The sequence below is a fragment of the Notamacropus eugenii genome, chromosome 1 (genome assembly GCF_028372415.1).
Source record: "Notamacropus eugenii isolate mMacEug1 chromosome 1, mMacEug1.pri_v2, whole genome shotgun sequence".
Taxonomy (NCBI): domain Eukaryota; kingdom Metazoa; phylum Chordata; class Mammalia; order Diprotodontia; family Macropodidae; genus Notamacropus; species Notamacropus eugenii.
Genome location: NC_092872.1, coordinates 8,673,083 through 8,700,953, shown reverse-complemented (window position 1 = coordinate 8,700,953; position 27,871 = coordinate 8,673,083). Strand labels below are relative to the sequence as shown.

At 46.4% G+C, this 27,871-nt stretch overlaps 1 protein-coding gene across 1 annotated transcript; it reads left to right on the top strand.

Annotated features, from left to right (window-relative positions):
* Positions 1 to 4,104: 4,104 nt before the first annotated feature.
* On the top strand, positions 4,105 to 23,672 carry HHATL (hedgehog acyltransferase like). The gene is made up of 13 exons (XM_072652238.1): positions 4,105 to 4,365; positions 7,951 to 8,108; positions 8,778 to 8,915; positions 10,914 to 10,981; positions 12,571 to 12,684; positions 13,204 to 13,398; positions 14,263 to 14,472; positions 14,642 to 14,813; positions 17,320 to 17,464; positions 21,048 to 21,083; positions 21,621 to 21,822; positions 22,619 to 22,760; positions 23,325 to 23,672. The coding sequence occupies exons 3-13, from the start codon at positions 8,810 to 8,812 to the stop codon at positions 23,447 to 23,449; spliced, it is 1,515 nt and encodes a 504-aa protein (XP_072508339.1). The 5' UTR covers positions 4,105 to 4,365; positions 7,951 to 8,108; positions 8,778 to 8,809; the 3' UTR covers positions 23,450 to 23,672.
* The last annotated feature ends 4,199 nt before the right edge of the window (positions 23,673 to 27,871 follow it).

Below are 27,871 nucleotides of genomic sequence, written 5' to 3'. Positions count from 1 at the left end.
ATAAGACACATCTTCTCAACTCCACTCCTGTGCCCACTGATCTGTCATTCGTACTATTGCCAGAATAGCTTTTTTTCCTCACACATGGTCATTTTCCTCAAAAAGTTTTGGTTGTTCTCTATTGTTGACTAATGAAAACTCAAGCTTTTTCACTTTGCATTCAAGACCTTCCCAATCTAGTGCTACCCAACTTTCACCACTTTGCATCATATTACTCCTCTCTATGCCTTCCACCTGTCAGTCTAACTAGACTTGACTCCTGTCTTCTGAACATGAGCTACATCTCCCACTTCCTTGTTAAAGACTTCCCCTAAACTCAGTCACTATCCAAACTCCAGATCTGCTCGCAGCCTTTAATCCCCTTTTCCTAGACTAGTAGCGGCTCAGGCCTATGTCATTTAGATATAACATCTTTTAGAGAAATTGTTTCCTGGAGATTGGAATTACTCCATTGGGAAGACTTTAGTACCTTATTCTCTACACACTTTCTGAATCAAGATTCATCCCAGGGGGAAATATCATGGGAATTCATACTTGGGTATACCCATAAATGGCTCAAAACAACACATTCACTCCACTTAGAACCAGGCTATTAATCTCTATGTCCTCAATCGATCTAAACACTTTCCATCACAAAAAAAACCTAGGGGCTGACTTCTTCCTTGCTGAATCTACCTCACTGATAAACAGTTTTAGAAGATTTTCCTCCCCTTTTATCACCGAGCTAATTACTAGCAAGTGGAGTCCTCTTAGTCTTGGGCACATGGTAAGCATTTTATCCCTCCATCTCATTTTCTGTCCAGCTGTCTTCCCTCTCCTTCCCTTGGCGAATTTCTATCCAGCCCAAATGCCACCTCCAGGAAGCCCACCTCAACCCCTCTTATAGGTAATGACCTTCCCCTTGGTACCTATCTTATTCTCCACACCTCCTTAATGTACTTCTCATGTTATTTTGGATATTCAAGTTATCTCTTGGCGTCTTACATCTATGCAAGACTGTGAGTCCCATAAGGGCAGGAGCTGCATTTTAAATCTAGATTTCATATCTCTCTCAGTCCTGAGCACAGTACTATACACCCAGTAAACACTTAATAAATGCTTGTTAAATTAATAATGTATAATTTCCAAAAAAATGTTCCTGGAGATGAACTTTTCTAAGGCCAGCAAGAACATAATAAATGACAGTGTAATTTCCATAAAATATTTCTAGAGATGAACTTTTGTTGAGGCCAGCTCACCCACTCCATTATATCCAGGTAGATACACCATAAAAAGCATAAAAGCTGGAGGCATTCACAGCAGCTGACATGACTGGTGTCAGGGCACATCAAGGCACTGACATCATGTAGAATAAATGTTCAGTTTATATTTCCAGATTTACAAATTGGAGCTCAATGATGCAGCAAGTAGGTAATGGAGCCTGGCCTCTACGGAGTTCACAGAGTCCTGCCAAATCTTAATTAACACAATTCCAGGATCTTTGTAAGGAGCTATGGAAGGAGTCGGGGAGAAGAAGAGGAGGGGAATTCATGAAGAACGGAAATACTGTTGGATGAGAGAATGACTCTGCACCCCCAGAATGAGTGCCAGCACCCGGGTTGGGACATGTGACTGCCAGCCAGGCATCCAGAAGAAACTGGGATGGAGACCTTGGAGTTAGAGCTTCCCAGCTCCTCTCCATCAGGCTTCTCTTACAGTCACCATCAATCAATGCTACTGGGAATCTACTGCTTGTAAGGCATTGTGATAGGTGTTACTGGAAGAAAGTCAAAAGAAATTTCATCAAAGGTCCTTTCTCCCCAATTCTACCACTCATCTCCCCTCTCTCTTAGAAGGAGGAGGAGGAGGAGGAGAGAATAGATCCACTATGTCTCCAGAGACCTCGTTATATTTAGGCTTTTCTGAATGCCTCAGTGTCACACCTTGAGCGTCTGGTGTAGCATTGAGCAACTGACGGGCTTTTGAGGTGTTAGGAAATTGTCCCCGTGTTGAATGATCCTGCCTCCTAGCATCCGGCATCTGTATTTGCAGCTTTTCTGTCTCCTCTCTTTCTACCTAGTTGTTAGCTGTCACACAGAATCACGGAACATCAGATCCGGATGAGCCCTGAGGATGTAACTGAGGCAGAATCTCTTCTAAACATGCCTGACACGAGCTCATTTAGTCTCTGCTTGAAGACCTCCAGGTCAGCTTTCGTCGTTAAGAAGTTCTTCCTCACAGTCATGGAAGTCTGACTCCCTGGAATTTCTGTCCATGGGTCCTGGTGCATAGGATCACAGGACCAGAGGATCTCAGAGCTAACCGTCGAGGTCAAGGGCCACTTCCTAAATTTCCAGGAAAGGGCTTTGCTCCGTTCACACAGCGGTAACCAGCAGAGCCCCAGCTCCTCTGAACCTGCTGCTTTTCCCACTGTCTTCTGAAGTCATGCAAAATAAACTTCCTTTCAGATACTCAAATCTAGCAGCCAGCTGTCTCCCCTACTCCTACCCAGGTCTTCCCCAGGGTAACATTCCTAGTACTCCCAACAGACCCCAGGTGCCATGCTCCTTTACCAATACACTCCCTCTCCTCACCTCCCCAGACCTCAGGGTGTAGGGGTGACCTTCACCCCCATACCTGTCCTGAATGGAATCAAGAATGCCAAATACTCTTTTCCCCCAAATTTATTTATTTTCAGTTTTCAACAATCATTTTCCTAAGTTTTAAATTTTCTCCCCCTCCCTCCCTAAGATGGCATGTAGTCTTATATGGGCCCTACAAATACATCCTTATTAAACACATTTTTATAATAGTCTTGCTGCATAGAAGAATTAAAATGAAAGGGAGAAAGCTTGAGAAAAACTAAACCAAACCAAATATACAAGAGAAAACAGCCTGCTTCACTCTGTGTTCTGACCCCATAGCTCCTTCTCGGGATGGGGATGGCGTTTTGCAACATGAGTCCTTTGGAAATGTTTTAGGTCCTTGGAATGCCAAATACTCTTGTCCCCATTTTACAGATATTGAAACTGAGGCCCAGAAAAAGGAAATGACTTGCCCCAGGTCACGGAGCCAGATTCAAACCCAGGTTCTTTGATACTAAATCCAAAGCTTTTCCTATTATTCAATCCTTCTGAGCCACTGAGGCCCAAGTTGGGGCTCCTAACACTTGGCTAACTAATTTGATATAGAACAAAGTCTGGGAAGGGCAATAAGTCTTTTCCCAGCTCCTACAGAGAGCTTAGGCTGATGGGAAGACTCTTAGGAAACATCTAGGCTATTGGAAGAGAAGTAGAAGAAGGCCATAAATAATGAATGTTTCACCTTGAGGAAGGGAGTTGAGGTGAGGGGTCATAGAGCACAAGGAACTCTGGCCTCGGAGACCACAGATCACAGTCCAAGAACAAATACGGCCTTGTTCTGTGACCTAAGACAAGTCATTTCCCATCTGTCTCCTCTAAAATATCAAAAGTAAAGGGTCGTATTGGATGGTCCATAAAGTCTCTTTTAGGACCAGCACTTTATGATTGCACAGTAGAGTTGGTCCTGGAAGGCTTCCTGGAGGAAGTGAGGCTGTCATCCAGAAAGGAGAGGTCATTTCAGGCCGAGGCCCCTGGAAGACCTGGCCCCTTTATCAGGACAGATATTGGGGGTGAGGAGGGAGGAAAGGCAAGAGCCTGGGCACTGGCCAGGGAAATGGATAGATTGAGGGGAAGGTCATGATGTGTCCACCTTGACTCATCAAAGTTTGAGCAGGCCTAGGGAAGGGTCTCCAACTCCAACATGACACAGTAGTGGAATGAGCTCCCAGCCTCGAGTCAGAGGACTAGAGTTTACTTCTTCAGCTTGTTACATTCTACTTGCCGTATGACCTTGGGTAAGTCACCACTCTCTTTTTGGTTCTTTGTGAAATAAAGGGTTTGGGCTCCATGATCTTGGTCCCTTCCAGTTCTGAATTCTATGCTATAATCCCACTAAAGTCTTCTTTTTCAGAACCTGCAGTCTCTTTCCCAACCCATACCCATGTCCCCCACCCCCTGAAAAATCCCTAAGGCTCTGCCCTGGCCTCTCCTGCAGCCTGCCTATGACTGGCAGCTTCCTAACCAACCCCCTCTCTGCAGAGCTGAGCTGGGTGAACACCAGTTCTCTGCAGCCTAGGCGCCACTCACAGTTCTGCTTAGCTTCCTGTCTGGGCTGGGAGGGAGGGGGATACCCAGGGGCCCTACACACCCCTTGCCTAGGGCCCCCAGAGCCCTACTGGACCCACTGCTGGACAGACACACACAATTATCCCTAGTGTCTACGTATGCCCCCTCCCAGGGGCTCAGCCCAGCCCTGCTGAACCCACAGCTGGACAGAGGGACAGAGGAACAGACGGACACCCAGGTGCCAACTCCCCCCCATCCCCTGTGCTCAGCACTGCTTGCTCCCCTCCCCTTCCCCTCACCCCACTTGTGACTCTCCTGGGACGCTCTCTGGGGACCATGCCAAGGGGGCACCAGCAGCTTTCTCAAGGTCAGTGCCAAGCCGATGCATGCCCTTGCCAGACTAGAAGCCCTTCTTACTCTTTGGGTGTCAGGGACCTGCAGGCTGGGAGGGGAACTCAGGAGAAACAAACTAGAAACCCCCAGTACCCATCCCCTTCCCCTATCCCACAATATGCTTTTTATTTGTAATGCAACCAAGTCTGGGGCAGCAGTAGCCCGGTGGAAAGCTGCATGGACAAGGGCAGCTGGGGCAGGGAGTGGGGGAAGGTCAGCAGAGTGTCTTGGGTCCGGTGCCCAGGTCCCCAAGATGGAACATCCGCGTACTGCTTTCTCCAGGCTCATCTCAGTCCCTACAATCATTCTGGGTGAGGGCCAGAACAGGGGGGAGGGAGCATTATCCGTGGTGGCCCCTACACATGGCCATGCATACACTTCCCAAGACCCTTATAGGAATGCCTCGGCTGCCTGGGGCCTTCAGGAAGCTAAAATTGGAAAGAGACGTGTGGGAGGCAGCTGACAAAGCTATTTCTCTCGCCTCACTCCTCAGTTCCAATTTCAGTCACTTACTCCATTAGCACTGTCCCCCAGAGGCCTTAGGACCTCCTATGGTCAGTGGGAAGGCATCTCTGGGAGGGGAGGGGCTGCGGGGCTTGAGAGCTGAAAGAGACCTTAGAGATCACCTAGTTTTTCGGAGGAGGAAACTGAGGCCTGGAGAGGGGGAAGTCTTACCCAAGATCACAGAGCTGCTAAGTGACAAGGTCCAGGGCCCTTTCCATTTTGCAGGGTGTCCCCAAAGAATTGGTTCAGGTTTAAGCTCTTACTGTTTATAGGCTTTACTGCTTTCCCCTGGCAGTGTTGGGAGAGCTGACCCAGGACCCCAGGAGCTGAGAACCCTGGACTATATGACTTGCTGTGTGACTGAGAAAGTCCTTCTGCCTCTCTGGACTCCAATCTCTTTCTCTGTAAAATGGGGTTATAGACATATCTTTAATGGATTTTTCTAAATAAAACATGAAGGAGAAATAGTGTAATGCTGACAGGGAGTGGAGGGAAGTGAAGGTGATGGGAACCTGGTTCTGCAGAAGCAGATCAGACTCACGACTAGCTCCTAAACAGCCACAAAGAGGAGAAAGTGTATGTTTACATCCATTTTACAGATGAGGAAAGACAAAGAAGTGAGTATTCTAAGGTCACACAGTAAGAAAACAGCAGACTTGAGATTCAAACCTGTGTCCCCCCGTCTTAGAATTCAATGCTCTTCTACTAGCAAAGGGTCGGGATTTTGTCATTGTGGCCATAGCAACACTGACCTCATCTTGCAAGGAAGCAACTGCTTGGAAGTGCTGGTGCCTCCAGATCCTGCCCAGGAAGGGCCCAGCTCTGCAGTCTCAGGAACCTTACCTCTGACCTTTCAGTTACTGTCCCAGGAAAGGCCTGTCACAGCGACTCACTTGGAGTCATTGTAGAACTGGGCTCCATCCTCCATGAAGCAGCTGGGTTCCAAGGAGCCCAAGGCAGCTAGGGAGAGAGGGAAGGAGGGAAGGTGATATAGAGGGAGACAAATAGGAGAAAAGGCAGGCAGGGAGGGATAGAAGGACAGACAGGGAAGGCTGGATGGAAGGGAGAGAGGGAGGAAAAAAGGGAAAGATGAAAGGAGACAGACAAATGGAGGGAAGGAAGAGGAGGAAATGGGGAAGAGGGAAAGAGAGAGAGAGACAGAGAGAGACATAAACAGAGAGAGACAGAGAGACAGAGACAGAGAGAAAGAGACAGAGAGAGAGATCAGGCAGAAAAGGCTTAGATGGAGGGAGGGGGAAAGGGAAAGGAAGATATAAACCGAGGAAGGAAGAGAAGTGAGGGAAATGGATAAAGGGGGAGGGGGAGGAGGAAGGAGGAAAGCCAGGACCCTCACAAAGTATCTTATTAGGAAAGGGCAGACTCCTGAAGGTAGTAGTGAGGTGGATAGGGGAGGGAGCTCTCAGGAAGCCATGGTGGGGGGAATATGTGCACAAGTAACCCAGACCATCCAGTAATCCACAATTACCTCCTTGGGCCTTGGATGTAAGGAGACGTAGTCAGTATAGCAGAAGGATGCAATGAAGCCTCAGCATCGTGAGATTCGTGGTCCATGTCCTAGCTCAGCCAATAACTCACTGAATGACCCTCCTGGACAAGTCCCTTCCCCCTTGCTAGGCCTCAATTTCCCTATGTGTAAAATGAGGGAGGTAAGCTAGACTGTCTCCAAGGTTCTGTCACTGTGTCAGAAGTTGGAAGGGACCTCCTAGAGTGTCTAGTCCAACCAAGCTGGAATCTTCTCAACACCCCCAGCAAGGGGTTGGGTAATCCAGCTCTGACTGAGGACCTCCAGGGATGAGGAACTCACCACCTCCAGAAGCAGCCCATTTCAGCTCTAAGTATTTTTCCTTATATAAAGCTGAAATCTGCTTTGAGTGGGGAATCACAGAGGAGAATAGAGGTTCAGTGAAGGGCAGGGGTGGAGACAGGTTAAGTGAGGTGATGGGAGCTAAGTGAGGGAACTCCAAACTCAGTAAGAGAATGTGGCTCATTGCTGGGGATGAAGCCTTAGTGAGGAGATAGGGGCTCAGTGAAGATGGGGCCCAGTGAAATGGGGGCTTGGTGAGGATAGGGGCTCAGTGATGGTAGAGGGGCTGGAGAAGGGGGGTTGGGCTCAGTGAGGGGGATGGGAACTCAGTAAGAAAATGGGTAGCATGGTATAGGGGAAAGAACTCTGGCTTGCCTTGGGATCCCAGCTCTGTCACTTCTGCAATCTTTTATAGGTCTCTTCTCCTATGGGATGCCTCAGTTTCCCCATCTTTAAAATAAAAGGGTTGGACCAGATAATCTAAGGTTCTTTCCAGTTCCCAAACATGATCCTGATCCCCTGGGAGTCCCAACAAGCATAGCTCTTACCCCAATTGCCCCTGAGCCCAGGAGTAAAGTGGGGAACTTCCACATGCCCAAGACAGCATGACCCTTTAATAACTACTTGGAGAAACTGGGATGGAAGGCCCTTGTGGCACAAAGTTCCTTCCTTTTTCGGGGCAGGGAGAGGCACAAAGTCATTTAATATCTTAAAATTCGTTCTCTGATTTATAAAATGAGCATATTACTATGGTAATATCATATTTACATTAATATATATTATAGGATAGTACCATACTGTGTTGTTGTGGAAAGAACACTTGTCTTGGAATCAAAAGACTTAGGTTCAAGTCCTAGTCTGATGACTTATTAACTGTGTGACCTTGGGTAAGTTATCTGCCAGACCTTTCTAAACATCGAGTTCCTCATCTGTAAAAAAGGGAGGCAGGACTAGATGATATCCAAAGGCCTCTTTGGGGTCCTCAGGCCCAGGGTGTAGATGGGGAACGGAAAGGGCCTGGGGAGTCAGACTGCCTAGTGAGGCCCTGAGAAGGAGGGAGGGAGATAAGCTGGCCTCACTCCATCTCCCCTCCCTTTTCAGGAACCTGAGCCCCAGACCGTGGTGGCAGAGCCAGGACAGTAACCGGAGCAGGCTGGCCCAGGGAACCAGGCTCCTGAAAGGGAGGCAGCAGGAGGGGCTAGGCCTCTCTCCCCCTCCGAGCCTGCTCTAGGGCTTCTGGGAGACCCGACCTCGGCAAGGTAAGGACCCTCTCCCCTGTGCCAGGTGGAAACAGAGGGGAAATGCTCCCTGGGCCCTGGGAGGTGGGGGAAGTTCATGGGGAGAGAAGGGGGGAGTAGACTTGAGAGGAATGACTCCCACGGATTATGGATGTTTGGGGGCCCAGGGGTGCAACCCATAACCCCTGACTGGGAATCTAGAGATCTAGGTTCTTGTCCTCACTCATTGTGCCAACTTGAGCCTCTCTGAGGCTCAGTTTCCTTATTTGTAAAATAGGGCCGGTTAGTCCTGCCCTGCCTCCTTCATAGGGTTACTGTAGGAGTCCAATATGAATCCAAGGACATTGCCAATAGGAAGATGGCTTGAAAAAATAGTAAATGAAGAATTCCCATTAATATTCTTTCAGTGAGACTGACTGCATCGAGAAGCTCTTTCTCCCTTTTTAGTCCAGGGGCTCCCAGGAGGGCAGAGCGGGAAGGAAAGGGGCTAAGGTTCCCCTTCTCAATCTGGGGATTCCCTGAGGATAGAGGCCTCCCAGGGCAGAACATCGACTTTCCCCAAGAGAGGCAGATGGACTGAAAAGGGCAGGACTAGGGGTGGGCAGGGCACCAGGGGGAGTGCATTGGTGCTACCTTGCTTGGGTTCTAGACACAAAAGAGCAGCTAACCTGGTCAGGTCCTCTTCTCCAGCTCCTGGGCCCCACTGGTTCCCCTCATCAAATATGGGCATCAAGACTTCGCTGCCCCCTCCTGAGCTGGCTCTCTATGCCCTGGTTCTGGTGGGTGCTCTGGGCTATGCTGGCAGTGGACTCTTCGAGGCATCTCGAGGTAAGCCCTTGTGTTGAAAAAGGGAATTCTTTGCCATCTTTGGACATTTTTGGAGGAGTGCGGAGAGAAGGGAGGTAGAGGGGTGGATGTGGATGGAAAGAGAGAGGTCTTCATTCCTTTGCATTCTGAATCAGAAGCCCTGGTTTCAAATCTCCATTCCAATGCCTTCTAGTGATGTGATCTTGGCCGAATCACTCCTCTTAAGGCCTTGGTTTCTTCATCCATAAAATGGACATGACAAACTTTGTACCACCCATCTCATGGCCTGTTGTGAAGAAAGTGTTTTATAAACCTTAGAGCCCCATGGAAATCAAAGCTAATATTTAGACCAGCATGTTTCTCTTACTGCTTTTGTCATTTAGTATCTGTGTCACCTGGGGCACTAACTTCTAAATCTGTCATCCCCTCTACTCAAGAGAGATGATCAGATGTCTACTCCTTCCCTCTCGGGTAGTGGAAGGAGAAAGCGCATTGCAATGTACTCCATTAGTGTTAGCACTAGTGTTAGTATTAGGAGGAGGGGAAGGGTGAGATAAAATGGGAGATGGATGTGGGAGGCAGTAGAGAGAGAGAGAGAGAGAGAGAGAGAGAGAGAGAGAGAGAGAGAGAGAGAGAGAGAGAGAAGTCCCATCCCAGCCTCAGGGGTGAGGTGTGGCAAGGGTTACTGTCAGAGGAGCGATCACTTCGAGGGCGGACCCTGGACAGTACAAAGAGGGCTGGGAGTGCAGACAGAACCGGACACATCCACAGACATCATAGGTGACACAGGGAAAGAGAGTCAGGCTCAGAGCCAGGAGCATCTGAATTGAAATCCGGTCTCAGACATTTACCAGCTGCGTGATCCTGGCCTTAGCTTCTGTCTGCCTCCGGGTCCTCCCTTGTAAAACAGGGATTAGAGCACCGACTTTCCGGGGTTGTTGTAAGAATCAAATGAGACCATGATTGTAAAGTGTCTCATACGGTGCCTGTCAACTAGTCATGTTCAGTTGTGCCCGACTCTGGGTGACCCCTTCTGAGGTTTTCTTGGCAGAGATACTGGAGGGTTTACCATTTCCTTTTCCATTTCACAGATGAGGAAACTGAGGTCAACAGGGCAGAGTGACTTATCCAGGGTCAAACAGCTATAAGTGTCTGAGGCAGGATTTGAATTCAGGTCTTCCTGGCTCCTGACCTTCCACTCTATCCATTACACTGCCTTAGTTGCCCCCTAGCGTGCAGTAGGTACTATATAGATGTTAACCATCATCATTATATGTACTTACAGACTGACATGTATACACTGAGAAACATACATAAATACCCACCTATGCTCACAGATACTCCTCCATACATAATACACCCAAATGGACAGGCTTCCTTAGGAGGCGGTGAGTTCCTCATCCCCAGAGGCCTCAAAGCAAAGGCCAAGGATCCCATGGCAGGGATGGTATGGATGGTATAGAGGGGTTCCCAATTCAGGGATAGGTTGGATGAGAAAAGTTCTCTGAGGTCCTCAGCCCCTGAAATCCTGTAATATGCACAGATGTAGATAGGGAAGGGCCCAGGCTGTGATTTGATCAGCAGACAGTACCTGTTACTTACAGTCTTAGACTGTGGCTTAGACTGTGGCACTGAGAAGTTCAATGACCTGCCCAGGGTCACACAGTCAGCATGTGTCAGTGGCCCCAGGGGTCCTGACTCTGAGGACTCTATTGCTTCATAGAAACAAGAAAAATAGAATGGCCCATAGAGGCACAGGTGCAGACTTAGAGAAACACACACACATGTCTACACTCTCACACACATATCTTTCACACACACACACACACACACATCTACACTCACACTTATCTACTCACACACATCTACATTCACATGCACACTGGGCATTTCTAGGGACACACTCCCTCCCTCTCTCCCCATGAAAGGTCTCCAACCTTGGCCCTCAGAATAGGCAGTAAAGGCACCCAACCCTAGGAAGCCAGTGATAGTGACAATGACTCCTACATCTCTTCTCAGAAAACATGAACAGGAAGGCCTTCAGGGAGTCGGTGAAGCCTGGCTGGCATTACATCGGACGAAAGATGGTAGGTGCCCCCCCCCCCATCTCTCTTTCCCAGAGGCCAGTGGTATTTTCTATTTCACAGGAAGGGCCAAGACACAGGAGGAAAATATTGCTGAGATGACCAGGCAGAAATTAAGGCCTCCTACCTTATCACCCCATCCCTTGTTCCTTCTTGCTACTAACCCCCAGACCAACAAGCTCTGATACAGTGCCCTTTCCTATGTCATGGCTGCCACCAGCAGGGCCTGGTAGCCTCATGTTATACCCACTCCCTTGCCCAAGCCTGCTGTCCTCTACAAAGACCACACTCCCAACTGAAGTTGACCCACCCTATGTTCTTGCCCTCAAGGTCTCTTCTATCCACTAATCAGATCACCAGGCTAGGATGTCCTCCTCAATCACTTCTTTCAAGAGAATCTGGGTTTTAACAGGAATCATAGAATTTAGGGCCAGAAGAAACTGCAGAAATTCTCTGGTCCAAACTCCTCATTTTCTCAGGTAAGAAACTGAGGCCCAGAGAGGTTCACTGACTCACTCCAGCTCTCACAGCCAGCAAGTGTCAGAGCAGGACAATCCTATGCTGCGTGCTCTGACTTCGAAGTCAGCGGTTCCCCACCTTTACAAGTATGAAGACCATGTTTAACTTCGGACAATCTCTCTGAGGACCTCCTTATCAATTCTTCCCTGGGATGGTGCTTGAACTGTTATTCTGCCGATTAACAAAAAGCAGCTATGAATTTGGGAACATTTTGAAATGAATTGATAGGTTATTCATCACAGTAACATCTATAGGCACATGAAAATTCTACCATGTGAGACATAGTCACCCTCTGGGTCTATCTGCTTACTTATTGCACTCACTCATTTGCATCTTTTGCCAGTGAGTGAAACTTAGTGGACGTGTGGATTGATGATCCCACAACTCCCAGGGGCCCCCATCTGTAACCTGGGAACCACCACTTTAACCCCAGACTTAAATGAGCCACTTAATCTCTAGGCATATATTTCATATTCACTATGTGCCAGACTCTGTGCTAAGAGCTGAAGTACTGATGGTGGAATCCCAAGCATGAGGGGAAATGTTTGGGAGGAGGGCAAGTAAGAAAATGTCCTGGTCCCCACCCATGGGTGACCCTACTTATTTAAGCAACCTTAAACCAATCCTCTTTGCCCCACCAGTGGTGAAATCTACCTCACACAAAAGAAAGCATATGCCCTCCTAGGCAGATTCTGAAAAAGAATACGGATGAGTGAATTCCATATGCTGGGAGCCTCAAGCCCAAGTCCCTTCCAGCCTGAAGTGAGAGTTCTGGGACCTCTCTACTTCCTTTGTTGTTGCTTAGTTGTTTCGGTCGTGTCTGACTCTTCATGATCCCATTTGGGGTTTTCTTGGCAAAGATCCTGGAGTGGTTTGCCATTTCCTTCTCCAGCTCATTTTAAAGATGAGGAAACTGAAGCAAACAGGGTAAAGTGACTTGCCCAGGGTCACAAAGCTAGTAAGTATCTGAAGTTGTATTTAAACTCACAAAAATGAGTCTTTCCAACTCCCAGCTCCATACTCTATCCACTATGCCACCTAGACCTTTATTCAGTCTTCTCTCCCTCCACCAGGACGTAGCGGATTTCGAGTGGGTGATGTGGTTCACCTCCTTCCGAAACATCATCATCTTTGCCCTCTCGGGTCACGTGCTCTTTGCCAAGATCTGCTCTATGATCGCCCCACAGGTGAGTCGGGATCCCTCCAAAAGTAGATCCCTCCTCATCTCTCCCCTTTGCCTGTCCTATATACGTCCCCTTTATGGCTTCACATGCCCCAGGCTCTGGCAGGATATCCTTCCCCAACTTAGAATCATTGAACTATAAAATCTTTGAGGGTAGGAATTATTTTGTTTTCATGCTTGTATCCCCTTAGTGCCTAGTTCACAACAGGCATTTAATGAATGCTTGTGAAACTGAACTGAGCAGAATGTCCGAGCTGGAAGGGACCTTAAAATCACAGAATATCAGAACTGAATGAACCCTTAGAGATCATCTCATCTAAACTCATTTTACAGGTGTGGAAACTCAGGCCCAGGAAGGAGAAATGACTTACCTAAGGTCACACAGGACGTTTTCCTAGATGGGTGGGACTCAGGTCTCCTGACTCCTGACCTAGAGCTAGTCCAGCTTCCATAAGGCACCTCCATGTCCTCACTGCCTCTTCCCCCTGGATCTACTCCTCGGTCTTTCTTTCTCTGCCCACAGTTCCGCTCCTGGATGTATGCAGTGTATGGGGCCCTCGCTGTGCTGGGGACCATGGGCTCCTCCTACATGCTGCTCCTCTTGGCCCATTGCCTGGGTCTCTACATGGTTTCCTTGCTCAAGCAACGGTGGCTGTGCTTTACCATGGGGCTCGCCAGTCTGGCTTCGTTCAAGCTGGAACCCGCCAATTCATGGCAGGTGAGCCTGAGATGAGTGAAGGTCAGGAGGGGAGGGAAGAGGAGGAGAAAAGAGGGGCCGTGGGCAGCCAAAGGAGTCCCAGGTCCTAGAGAGGGAAGGGAATGCAGATGTCCTCTAGTCCAAACCTCTCATTTTACAACGAAGGTAACTGAATCCTGGAAAGGGTAAGTCACCTGCCCAAGGTCACACAGGTAGTAAGCAGCAGAGCTGAGATTTGTACCTTTCCTTCTTCTCGATGCCTCTACAAAAGTTCCCTGTCCTTCCAAGTCCAGCACAACCCCGTTCCTACCTACCCCTGTCCCGCATAAAGCTGGCCCAGCCTACACCATCGCTCCCTCCGGACCTCTTTCATTCAGCCTTAGAACTGGGACTCCACACTCTCCTCTCGTCTTCACACCCTGCCTTGTTTGCAACTCTTGTCTCCCCTAGATTTTGAGCTTCCTGAGGGCAGGGCCTGGGTCTATTCCTACTCGCTCTCTCCTGAGTAGTAAGCTTCCTGAAGGCAGGGACAGATTCTCCCTTCCCTTTATTCTCCCTTAGTGTTGTGGCTCTTAGGTCCAGACATGAAAGGAAAGGACATTTACCGGAGCCCTGAATGAATGCATGAGTGAGCCTGCATAGGCTGGGAGGGAGGAAGTGAGGGCAGTGGGAAATCAGCATTTATGCAGGAGCATCTGCTATGTACTAGAACTGTGCTTAGTAAGTGCTTTCCAGATCTGATCTGTGAGATGATCCATAGGCTGGGGTGTTGATCCATAGGATGGGTGTTGAACTTGGCTCTGAAGGATTTGGAGGATTCGGGGAGGGGAGAGGGAAGATGCCAGGGGCCTCCAGTGAGCGCGGTTACTGTTCTTTCTCATCCAGAGCGGGTTTGTAACGGGCACTTTTGATCTTCAAGATGTGCTGTTTTACGGGGGCAGCGGCTTCACGATTTTCCGATGCATGAGCTTTGCCCTGGAGAACTGTGCTCGACCGGAAGGCAATTACTCCTTCCTGGACCTGCTCAAATACAACTTCTATCTCCCCTTCTTCTTCTTTGGACCCCTCATGACCTTTGACAAGTTCCATGCCCAGGTAAGGGACCTGGGTGGAGGGATCACTATGAGCTCCCTTGGGGGTAGGGCTGCGTTTCCCCCGCCCCCCAACTTAGACCAAGGGTGGGGGTATCCCTAAGGGCAGGACTGTGACTCCAAAGGAGTGAGGCTAGAGCCAGGTAAGCATCTCCTCCTCCCCCCACCCCCAGGTGAGCCAGCTGGAGCCCGTTCGGAGAGAGTGGGAAATGTGGCAGATCCGAACCCAGGCGGGACTCAGCCTCGCCTCCATTGTAGCTGTGGACGTGTTCTTTCATTTCTTCTACATCCTTACCATTCCTAACGACCTCAAGTTCACCAGTCGACTCTCAGATTGGGCTCTAGGTGGGTGAGGACTAGATGTGGGATCTGGCAGGAACCAGGGGACTTTCCCCCACACCTGTGACTCCCCCACCTCCAGGCCCTAGGCAGATTTTTCTCAAACAAAAGTGTCTTAGAAAAAAGCATTTGTGGGTGCTGGGGAACCCTGAGCCTGTGGCAGGCTGCCCGCCTCCAGTGACCTGAGCAGATCTGAGACTGCTCAGGCAGGGACCGTCCTGGAAGAATGGGCAGTATGTCTGCATGTTTGTATGGGTCTGTATAATTGTGTATGTGTGTTTATGCGTACCTGTGCATATATATGTGTTTGTATGTGTCTGTGTTTTTATGGGTCCATATGTGTACATTTATGTGCATATGTTGGCGTCTTTGTATGTGTCTATGAATGTGTTTTATGTGCTTCCGTATATACGTTTGTGTATATCTCTGTGTGCTTATACATTCCTTGTGTATATGTACATGTATATATACACATAGCAAAATGTGTATGTGTGTGTGTGTGTATAAGAGAAAGATGTGCCAGATTGCTGAGGTTCAATCAGAAGTAGGCAAAGCATCCTCTGAAATTCTTTTAGAGAGGGGGAATAATCAATTCCAAAAACTGCCATTAAGTGCCCACTTAGTGCTTTCTTCCTCTTGAAATTACTGGGTATGTATTTTGCATTTATGTATCTGGGTACTTGTATCTTCCTAGTGGACTAGAAGCTCTCTGAGGGCAAGGGCTGGTCCACTTTTGTGAAAGCCTCTGCCCCTTCATTCTGTCCAGGGAGGAGGCCCTGCAGAGTCCCAGACCTAATGGCTCACATAGCCAAAATTCAAACCATCCCCTCACGTCACTTACTCCTTTACATCTTGGGATAACCTCAGCTTCCCAACCATTTCCTCTCCCAGCCTCCACTCCTCCTCCCAGGCCAGGAGAGATGCCATCTCCTTTCCTCTTGCCCAGATAAGATTTTAGCCCTATTTGTCCTCAAACAAAGAGCACTTTTGTGCCACTGTCTCCTCTCTCCCTTGGCCTCAGCAGCATCCTCCCAACAATAACAGCTCTCATTTCTGGGATGCTTTAGAGTTCACGAAGCACTTTGCTCAAAACAACCCTGGGAGGTGGGAAGCACAGGAAACATCATCACCATTTTACAGATGAGGAAACTGAGCTCTAGAGATGAAGATATTTTTTAGCATCATACAGCCAATAGGTATGGGAATGGAATTTAAACTCAGGTTCCCTGACTCAAAGTGCAGAAAAAAACAAAGCAAACAAAAACTGAAGTTCCGAGAAGACATATAATTTTCCCAAGGACACATGAGAGACTCAAGGTTCTTGACTTCTAGCCCAAAAGTCCAGAACAAAGGAGATAATAATCCACCCCACTTCCTTCCTCTTCCCTTGACCAACTTCCTCAGGGTTACTCTGTCCAAATTGGGGGTACTACGTTTTAAGAAAGATACAAGCTAGAACAAGTTCAGAGTGACCATGGTGGTGAGGGGCCCAGAGGCCATATGAAGGATCTCGGAAAGGACTGGGCCTGTTTCTCCAGGAGAAGAAAAAACTTAGAGAGGATGTGGTACTTATATTTAAGGATTTGAAGGGCTGTAATATGGAAGATTTATCCTTCTGGATCCTATTGGGCACTGAGAGAAGAGAGCAGAGCTCCAGGAGATCAGGGGCCAGGTCTCAGCTACATTTGATATCAGTGCCAGCATCCAACAAAGTGATCTGTGCATAGAAGGTATTTGAGTGGAGTGGTACTTAAGTGAAGGTACTTAAATAAAGTTTCCTGGATGAATGAAGAGGGGCAAATTTTAGTTTCATAGCCTTATAAAGAAAAGCTTTGTAACACTCAGAGCTGTCTACAGATGGAATGAGGTGGTAAACCCCTGTGCTTGGAGGGTTTCAGATGGAGATAACGTTGTAATTTTTGGGAGGATGCTAAACCCTTCTGGGACTCATGCTCAGATATGATTTGGACTAGACCATCCCCTCCACCCCCAATTTCCAACCCTTCCATGATGCCGTGGGCCTGACTCCTGCCTTAAGATTCGTCTTCTTGATGGAGTCAGACTCCAAAGCTCTGCAGACAAACAAAGAAACCACTAAGACCATTTCATGAGCTAGGGACCGTTAGTCACTTTAAAATATCCCCTGGCATTTTGGTGGGAAATGTGGGAAGAAGGTGTCAAGCTCTCACAGGATGCTAAGGGTCAAACGATGGGAACTAGGGCAGGACAGTCAGTCATTCAATTCACAGGACTAAAGGATCATTTTTGTTTTGAAAAGTTGCAGAGATTTTCTTAATGGTCCTCTTGGAGAACTGGCCCTTCAGGGTGGAAATGGGAGTGAAGGTCACAAACCAGGGTAAAGAAGGATGGATAGGTCATGAGGTGACAGGAAGGCTCCATTTTCAGGTTCCATAGAGGGTGATTGAGGGGGAGGGTCTGATTGGATGCAGGGTGGTGGATGCATTGACCTCCCAGGCTAGAGAGGGTGACACAGGTCCTTGTTGGCCCCCAGCGGGCCTGGCCTACTCCAATCTGGTGTATGACTGGGTGAAGGCAGCTGTGATGTTTGGCGTCGTGAACACTGTGGCCCGGCTGGATCATCTGGACCCACCCCAGGCTCCTAAGTGCATCACAGCCCTCTACGTCTTTGCAGAAACGTAAGTCTGTTCCCTTTCCACTACCACCACTACCATAGAGTGCTGGAGATATCCCTGTCCCCTCAGGACTCCCTGGCATTCACCTGTCCCCTCTCCCTCCAAGAGCTCCCTAAAATTCCCCTTTCCCTTCAGAATGCCTGGAGACTCTTGTCCCCCTGAAATTCCCCTGCTCATATGAATCTTCAAGGTGGACAAGATCTTAGAGGGCATCTGGTCCAACCTGGACCCAAGCAAGAGCTCTTCTACAGGATTCCCTCTATAGAATCCCCTCTCTAGGGTCTAGCATTTGCTTAAAGACCTCTAGTGGTAACGCACCACAGACTACTTGTATACCAAGATACCACATATCTTTCCACTGCCCTCTGGGTCACTCACAATTCCGATTCTTTAGGGATTATGGTACCCCTTGCTTGGCAACCATATGACATCACTGGAAGAACATTGCTATTTTAGAAGACATTTAATTTTTTCATTTCAAGGATAGCTTGAAATTTTTGGAAGTGCTTTATGCAATTTCCCAAAGGCAATCTACCCCTCTCTCTTCTTCAATTCTATGCCTGTCTGCTGCATCTTGTCTGAGATACCTGCTGCCAAGGAACATGGATGGCCATTCAACTGCCCATCCAAGTCTGAGCATTAGGCATCGCTCATCCACTTGATCTTGGCAGTTGGATGATTAGACTTGACTTTATAGTGTGGATGTGGAAATCACTGAACAGGCTCTGTAGTATTTAAGGACTTGGAGCAATTGGCACAGTCATCTCAAATAGAAGGAGTTGGAGGACTTCGTCATCTATAGATAATCCTTGCATTCTATTTTCACCTGTATTCGTTCTATTTCATCTTTAGAGAATCCTGTGTGGAATATACTCTGTGGTCAAACACCTTTGGCAAGGACTGATTCTTAATAGGGTATTCTAGAATGTTATCAGGAATTGAAACAAATTAGGCTTTTACTGGCCCATAATTAGCAGACTTCACTCTCCTCCCTTTTTTGAAAATCAGGATGACATTTTTCCTTCTCCAATCCATGGTGGCTCTCCTATTTCTCTATGAACTTTCTTTTAAAAATTTTATCTCATCTTCATTGTTACCCTTGATTTTTACATCCCATTCATTTCCAAACATGCCCAGTAAGCCATCCCTTGTGATAAAGATTTTAAAAGAAAGAGAAAAAGAGCAGTTCAGCCCAACCAAACAACATGCCAAATGCTCTGTGATTTTTCAAAGATCGCTGAGAGTAGTTCATCAATCATACCTTCCAGTCCTTTTCTCCATGGAGTGTCCTTTGTCTGGGCCCATAATTAAACTCATCAAGATGACCTAGATGGTTTCCTAACATGTCTTGGGTTTTTTAACTCCCTATTAGTCATCTTTCTCCTGTCCTTTCTAGTCCAAAGAATATTATTCTTGGCAGAGAAAAAAGAAGTAAAATAAGAGTCCAGTAGTTCTAGCATCGCTCTTTTGTTTTTCTTTGCCCGCCAGACGGCCAATAAAGTCTTTTGTGTTATCCATATAATTGGCACTTTAATTCTTTTCTTACGGGCCAATAAGATACTGTACTCATTCCTCATTCCCTGCCCTTGCTTCCATTTTCTGTGCCCATGTTTATTGAAAATATCATATGTACTTACTTAATATATAATATGCCTAACAACCATCAACGCAAAATAACCATAGAAAACAAGGGATAAGATATTACTCCCAAATACTTAGCTTTTAACAAGGCATTAAAAATGAATTAATAAACAAACATACAAAGACAACATTTTTCCCTGGTTGTTCCCTTCCAATCCTGACTAAAGCCCTGCCCTTTTTATCCTATTTCCCTTCCCCTCCCTTACCATCCTTTTTTCATTAAATATACAGTGCTCTCATTCTACTAATCATTCTGCATTATCTCATCTATATTTCTTTGTAAGTACATGTCTTTTTAAATTGAGGTGGTCATTAAGTGCCCTATACATTCAAATAGCTCTCTTGAGAGAACTTCACCTTCTTCTCCGGAATTATTTCTTTAGAATTTGTTCTTGAGAAATGCCCATCCATCCTGAGATAACTTCCCCTGAAGAATTTTAGTCAGTGGGAGTCTATTTATCCTTTCTCTAAATTTTGCTTTCCAAAAAATCTAGCCTACATGTTAATGACTGCTTCCAGGTTTCCAGAACACTTTACATGATCGAATTTAATGCTCACAAAAAATCCTGGGAGAAAAATATTACTGACACTGTGTCCTCTACTTCACAGATCAGAAAGCTGAGACTCAGAGGGGTTAAGTGATTCACCCATAGTCACATAGCAAGTAAATATAAGAAACAGGGTTTGAATTCGATCCTCCTGACTCCAAATCCAGCAGTCTGCCACCACCACATACTGCTTCTTCTAGACCTACCCAATTGTGCCCACATCTCCTCTCCTCCTCATCGATTCTAAGATCGAGGAATTACTTCACCTCAGATGTTCCTCTTCTGTTTTGTTGTGGGTCATACTCCGATCCAGAATGGCCACGTCTCATTACCCCCTCTACCATGGGGAGGATAAAATTAGCATCAAGTCAAATCCCGAAATTTTTAGCTGCTCTGTTTCTGGCTGAAAGAGAACTCCTGCCAATGTGTGAGTGGTGGAAGTCACTTAACGTTGCTCTATCATGCCTCCTATACGAGGCATGATTTAAGGAATATGATCGATTTCTTAAACTTCTCATCTATTTCCATCTTCTATCAACATGGCCCACACCATGCTACCTAAATATTACCTCCCTTTCTCCTTTTCTTTAATCTTCTCCCAAAACATGGGGTCTGCCTCAGGGCTCCCCGAAAATTTCCTGTCTTCCCTACGATGCTCTGAAATACCTCTTTGACCTCAGGTGCCCCTGAAGCACCCCATCATCTCAGGACTCTCTCAGGACCCTTATCCTAGGGATCTCTGACATACCCCTGTTCTCTCAAACCTCCCCGAAATGCTTCTGTCCCTTTGGGCCTTCCAAAGGCACCCCTTTATTCTCAGAGATCACTGAGATATCCCTGCACCCCCTGAGTGTCTTTGAGAAACCCCTTCAGGGGTGAGGAACCTGTGGCCCTGAGACCACAGGTGGCCCTCTAGGTCCTCGAGTGCGGCCCTTAAACTGAATCCAAACTTCACAGAATAAATCCCCTTAACGAAAGGATTTGTTCTATAAAACTTGGACTCAGGCAAAAGACCGCACCCGAAGGCCTACAAGGTCACATATGGTTTATACCCTTAAAGCTCCCTGAGATATCCCTGCCCCTTCAGGGCTTCCTGAGGCACTCTTGTCTCCCCAGAGTTCATTGAACATCGGTCCCTTCAGCACTCCCCGAGACACCTGTCTCCTGAGATTTCTTTATTGCCTGATTTCTTCCTGAGAAACCTCTGTGCTCTAACTCCTCTGAGATACCCCAGTCCCTTCTCTGTCTCTTCAGGGCTCCCCCAGATACCCTTATGCCCTCAGAGCTCACTGAGATACATCTATGTCCCCTTGGGGCCCTCTGAGATCCCCATATCTCCCTGGGGCTCCTTAACACCTACATCCTTCTTCCACCAATATTTCTTCTCTACATCCTAGGCACTTTGACCGTGGGATCAATGACTGGCTGTGCAAGTGAGTGTTTCCCATGCGTAGTGTTGTCCTCTGGGTGGGGGACCCCTGAGCTGAATGGGGAGTCAAATGGAACAGGGTCAGGTTGGGGTGTAGCCAGGGCTGGAGTTAGTTTGTTACGCTTGATTATGTGTATTTGTTACAAGGGATTCTTTTCTTTTTTCTACAATAGTTGAGGGAGAAAAGTTAAGAGGGAAAATCAATTTTCGTTCCTTGAAAAATATATAATTTTTTTTTAAATGTAGGAGATGAAGGAAAGAGGAGAAGGACCATCTGAGTCAGTTAATTTCCAGGGGTGGGACTTCCCTGGGTGGAGCATTCACGAGTAGCACTTCCCCATGTTCTGGAAATTGGCAATGTCTTTGGGACGTCACTGGAAAACTAGGGCGGCAGCTGATAGGGGATCTGTGACCTACCCCACCTGCCCAAATTCTTCTGTCCCAGTGATTCACACTCTCCCTCGACTCTCCCAGTGTCCCTTACAGTTAATCCTCTCTAGGTCCCCTGTGGAGTTAACCCTCTCCTCCCCTCTCCCTGCAGATATGTCTATAACGCGGTTGGTGGGGAGCACCAGTCCGTGGGGCCAGAGCTGGGGGCCACACTGGCCACCTTTGCCATCACCACGTTGTGGCTAGGGCCATGTGATATTGTCTACTTGTGGTCTGCGCTGAACTGTTTTGGTCTCAACTTTGAGCTGTGGGTACAGAAGCTTGCTGAGTGGGGACCAGTGGCCCGAGCAGAGGTGAGCTGGGATGGACAGAGCCAGGCGATGGGGAGGGCCAGGAGAAGAGATAAAGAAGATGTCAGGATGGCAGCAGACACCAAGCAGAGACTGGGGAGCCTGACTCTGGATCCTAAACCCACGTTACCTACATTTTCTGCTGAATAGAGTAGGGACTGGGACCAGAGGAAATAGAAGAAACTCCACAGTTCTCTTGCATTGTCCAACTGGTGTTCAGTGTGATGCCCTGGCAGGAGCTCTGGCTTCTGACCTGTCTTTGATGCTGACCTTCATTATGACCTTGGATGGCAAGTGACTTTCCCCCACTTGGCCTCAGTTTCCTCATTTGTAAGATGAGAAGGTAAGATGGTCTGTCAGATCTAACTCACTAATAATATTCCAGCTCCCATTTCTTTAACCCTTTGAGGTTTAAAAAGTGCTCTAGGCATGTGTTGTAAGTACTATCACCTCCATTTTACAGAAGAGAAAACTGAGGCTCACAGAAGGGAACTGTCTAAAGACACACATCTAGGAAGTGGCCGGCCAGGCTTCCTGCCGCAAGTCCAGTACTAAAGTGAGAGCAGCAGGCGCAGGAAGGAGAAATTATCCCTGTTCCCTATTAATCCCTGGCCCTATTCCCTGGGTAATGAAGAGGGGGCTGTGTTTCTGAGGCCTCTAGAGCCTAAAGTTCTGTTCTCTGACTCCTTCCCTCCTCCTCCTCCTTCCCCTCTTTTTCCACTTTCTCCACCCCTCTCCTTTTCTCTTCCCCTCCCTTCCCCCCCACACCATCTTCCCTCTGGTTTCCTGGGCTGGACAGGCCTCAGTGTCAGAGCAGATGTCCCGGAGAGCTCGGGCTCTCTTTGGGGCTGCAAACTTCTGGTCCATCATCGTGTACAACCTCGTGTCTCTGAACAGCCTGGAGTTCATGGAGTTAGTGATCAGACGCCTAGTGCTCACAGGTTTGTTTGGGGGCATTGGAGACCTGCCGGGAGAAGAGGAGGGGAGGACAAAGACGAGGCTAGGCCAGGCGGGTGTCCCAAGTGGCTAAGCCTGGCCAGTTAGAGGTGGGATGGGAGAAGGAATCTGACGCTAAGACTGCAATTTAACTCAAGTCACTAATCAGCAAGGTGACCTTGTGAAGGTCAGTAATTCTCTATGAGCTTTTGTTTCCTTCCCCATAAAATCAGACACTCTCTACTTCCAGCTCTGACGATCCATACATGTCCTAGGGTCCTTCCTAGCTCTGATAATCTATATTCTATGTCTTCAGGGGTCTCCTAGCTCTGACGTTCATGTCTTAAATGGTCATCCAGCTCTAAATACTACACACACACGCACACACACACATATGCTTTGAGGTTATTAGAAAGGGGAAGGTCAAGCTTTGCATTGTGGGGGCTGGGGAGATCACATTGAGGAAGTAGAGGAAATCTGTGGCCTTAACCAGTGTGTGAGGCTAGGGCAGGGAAAAGGGGATGATCTTACCCAACCCACAGCACTAACACCTCATGTCACTTTCCTAGGATTCCCCCAAAGCACCTTGGTCATCCTGTTTGTAACCTACTGTGGAGTTCAGCTCATTAAAGAAAGAGAGAGACTCCAAGCCCTAGCAGAAGAGAAGGAAGCTGCCAAAGAGAAAACTGCATAGGGAGAAAAAGAAAGAAGAAAAAGAGGAGGAAGAGGAGGAAAAAAGAGGAGGCAGAAGAGAGGAATCTGTACCATTACTACCCCTGGCTACCACCAAGACTTTCCAAGCAGCCTGAGCAACCCCTTTGCTCCTGCCCTCCCCCCAGCACTGCCTTGACTCCCTGGGTTCCAGGTCACAAAGAAGGCAAAGCCTTCAAGACAGAATAAAATTTTTTGCTACAGCAGTTTGTTGGGTTTTCCTTCTCTTCCAAAGGACAGCAGCTGGGCTGGGTTTACTGAATCGCAGAACCTTGGCATTGGAAGGTCAAAGGTCATCTAGCCCCATTCATACCTGAACAAGAGAATCCTCCGCTCGACATCCCCAAGAGTCAGTCAGCAAGTCTTCACTGGAACCTCTCCAGTGCAGGGGAATCCGTGGCTTTCTGAGGTGACTTATTCCTCTTTGGGACTGTTCCACTTGCCAAGAGATTTTTCCTTGTATCAAGTTTAAATACGTCTCTTTCCTATTCTAATCAGAGCAAACCTACACCCCCAGCCCCACTTCAGGACAGAAGTTCCACATATTTAATCTGTCACCAGGCAACAAGAGGAGCCCCTCAGGGGGTGGGGGAATGGTAAGGGATTGCCATACCTGGAATCCAAGGCAAATCCTATATACTGGCAGCTGGCAGCGGGTGCATTTGGCTCTAACTGTAGCAAGGTCTCATTCAGTCAATGGCATTCCGTGATCTCCAGTCAATGTGTGTCTGCCATCCCTCACTTCTTGTCTTCACTGTTCTTGGAACTGTTGTGCAAAGGCCTATACCAGGTCATTCAATTCAATTTCATTCAATTCAGCAAACATTTATTAAATCTCTACTATGTGCCAAGCATGGCAGGCATTGAAAATACAAAGACAAATGTGTGTGGCCTTGAATTAACTGGCCTCCGAAATGGCCATAGTAGGAGCTTCATAAATGCTTGTTGACTGACTCACTGAAATTCTTTAGTCCTCTGATCTGCTGACATCATTATTGTACATTCCTTAAACTGTGGGACATTTTTGATGAGACACATCCATGGCTTAGACCTAGGTCTTTTGACCCTAAGACCTGTGTTCTTTTACCTATACCTCTCTATTTTTTTTTTTAGCATTTATTTTTTACTTTTTTCCCTCAATTACATGTAAACAAAAAATTTTTAATATTCTTTTTATAAATTTTAAGTTCCAAATCCTCTCCCTCCCTTCCTCCCATCCCCCTCTCCTTGAGAAGGCAAGCAATTTGATACATGTGCAGTCGTGCAAAACATTTCCATATTAGCGATGTTGTAAAAGAAAATAAGATTAAAAAATCAAGAATTATAAAGAAAGTATTTAAAAAGTATGCTTCAATCTGCAGTCAAACTCCATCAGTTCTTTTTCTGGAGGTGGATAGCATTTTTCATCATAAGCCCTTCAGAGTTGTCTTGGATCACCTTATTGCTGACAAGACTAGCTAAGTTAATCAGTTGATCGTTATGTTGTCACTGTTACTGTGTATAATGTTCTTGCAGTTCTCATTTCACTTTGCATCAGTTCATGTAAGTCTTCCCAGGTTTTTTGGAAAACATCCTACTCATCATTTTTTATAGCATATAAGTATGGTATGTATATAATCTATATAGTATCCCATCCCAATCATATGCCTCAACTTGTTCAGCCATCCCTATTTGATGACCAATCCCTCTTTGCCACCACTAAAGAACTGCGATAAATATTTTTGTATATGTAAGTCCTTTTCTGATTTTTTAAAAAATCTCTTTGGGATACAGATCTACTAGTGGTATTGCTGGGTCAAAGGGTATGCACAGTTCTATAGCCCTTTGGGCATAGTTCCAAATTGTTCTCCAGAATGGTTGAGTGAGTTCACAATTCCAGGAACAACGCATTAGCCTTCACCTCTCTGTTGTCTATTTATTAAGCACTAAATCATCTGATGTTACTTTGTAACTTGTTAATAGACTCATTTCTTAAAAGGCACTCCCCATTCCTCAAATAATTTTTCTGTTAAGAAGGCTATAATGAGGTAGTGGTATTCAGACATAGCCTGAATTAAAAATCCATGCCTTAGAGCTGAGATCCTGGTTAGAACTATGGACTTTCACTCATTATTTTTTTAAAATTAACTTATTGAAACATCTGAATTAAAATATCTCTAAACATTGTATTTGAAGAAAATATATAGAAAGCAAGGTTTTATAGAATGCTATATCTAAGGTACAATTTGGAATCTTTCAAATCTTTAATATAATAGTTACTTGATTCCTAGTATTTTCCCTTTATGCTTTCAGAGAGATTTACATGCTTAGATCCTTCACTAATTCACTATCTTGTTTCAACCCCCCCCTTGACCTCATACCCAGCTCCTGGAACCTTCCCATTCGCCAAGATTCTTTCTACATTTCTTTAAAAATCATCTCTCTAACCAACCCCACTGCTTATTTCTCCAGTATCACAGATCCTTTGTATGTAGCTGTTCTTGAGTAGAGGTTGGATGGCTGCTTATTAGAGTTTATATAGGGATATATCTATCAGGTTGTGATTTGCTTTAGATAACTCAAAAGCTTCTTAGGATTGTATAGTACTATCAAAAGCTCGTGTGCCTTCTCAGATTCGTTGTTTTTAACCTGTTCTTCCTTCCCTGCATCATCCTTCTCTTTCCTCTCTTTCTCTTTCCTCTCCCTCCCTTTCCTTTCTTTCCCCTTCCTTTCCTTTTTCATCTAAGGTAGAAAATAAACCTATTTGAGGCAAACCGGGTGTCTACGTGCTGAAAGTGTGAAACCCCAAATTTGTGTCTCTTTCCATCAGAAGGGTTTCCTACCAGATGCTTTCTTTCAAGGTCTTTGTCTGTTTGGTTGCTTATTTTATCTCTGTGAGACCCTAATCTCCTCTCTCTTACTTCTCCCTCCTATTAAATATTTGCCTTCCCAGTAATTCCTAAAAGTACTAGAGCTCGTAGAGGTAACCAGGTGGCCCTGTGGATAGAGTGTTGGACTTGGAGTCAAAAAAGGCCTGAGGTCAAATCCAGCCTCAGACACTTTATTTGCTGTAAGTGGCCAAGTAACACCCTCTTTTTGTTTAAATTCCCTCTACTGTAAAATGGAGATAATAACTACCTATTTGTGAAATACTCGGCACATAGTATGAGTTATGTACCTATTTATTTCCTTCTCCCTTCCCTTGCATAGATCGCCAAGCACAGATACAAAATCTATTTCTTCTTTCAGGAGTCATTTAAAATCTACTATTATATTACATGTATAATTATTAATCATATCAATACATATTTTAAAACATAATACACAACTTTGCTTTTGGGTCATTGATGTATGTGTATATGCATATATGTTTGTGTACATAATCATGGCCCAGAACATACATAGAAACACACACATATTCACATATCCATATACATATCACAACCCAGAAGCAAAATTTTGCATTTTCATGGACAAGGTTCACTCAGGATTTTCAGTAATAATTTCTATTGGTTCATGTGCTTACCCAAGATTTCTTTAAGAACATCTATATTTGGCTCATTTTATGTGCAGAATCTGACTTGTGTCTAGGTTTCTACAGAAAAGGTAATGGTAGAAGCCCCTAGGCTCCTGAGAAATCATTTAATATAGGACAGACTTTATTTAACTGGACAAAAAAAAAGTAAGGGATTCATTTGTGGCATTCAGCCTTTTGTCACCCTATGGAGCACAGCACACCAATACTGCCCATGGGCTTTTCTTGGCAAAGATACTGGAGTGGTTGGCCATTTCCTTCTCCGGTAGATTAGGTATCTGAGAACCGTAAAAGTCCTTAGCTTGAAAAAGTCCAGGTCCCCCACTGCATTCTGGGCTATCTCCAGTTGTCCTGCTCCATATCTGACCAATGGACCCAGATAGCTCTGGAGGAGAAAGTGAGGCTGGTGACTTTGCATAGTTCTCCCTCACTTAAATCCAAATCACTTGCAAGTCATGGTATCACCTCCCTGATGTCATAGTGCTCTTCAAGAGCAAAGGATAAACAACAGATTAGGGCAAACAAGGGCTAAATGACTTGCCCAGGGTCACACAGCTAGTAAGTGTCTGAGGCCAGATTTGAGCTCAGGGCTTCCTGACTCCAAGCCCAGAGCTCTATTCACTGAGCCACCAACTGCCCAAAGGATTCATACCCAAGCCCATAAACAACCATGAAAACTCTCATTTCTTCTCTGTTGAGCTTCCTCTACCAACCCCCACCCCCAGGGTCTATAAAGCTCCCTAAATTTATAATAATACAAAGTTGATCCCTTTCTCTTGCAAGATCTCTAAAGCAGAAATGTCAAACACTTCAGTGCAACCAGAACCAGATTAAAACGTATTTGGGAAATATTTAACAACATCAATAAAAATACAGTGGGACATAGATAAT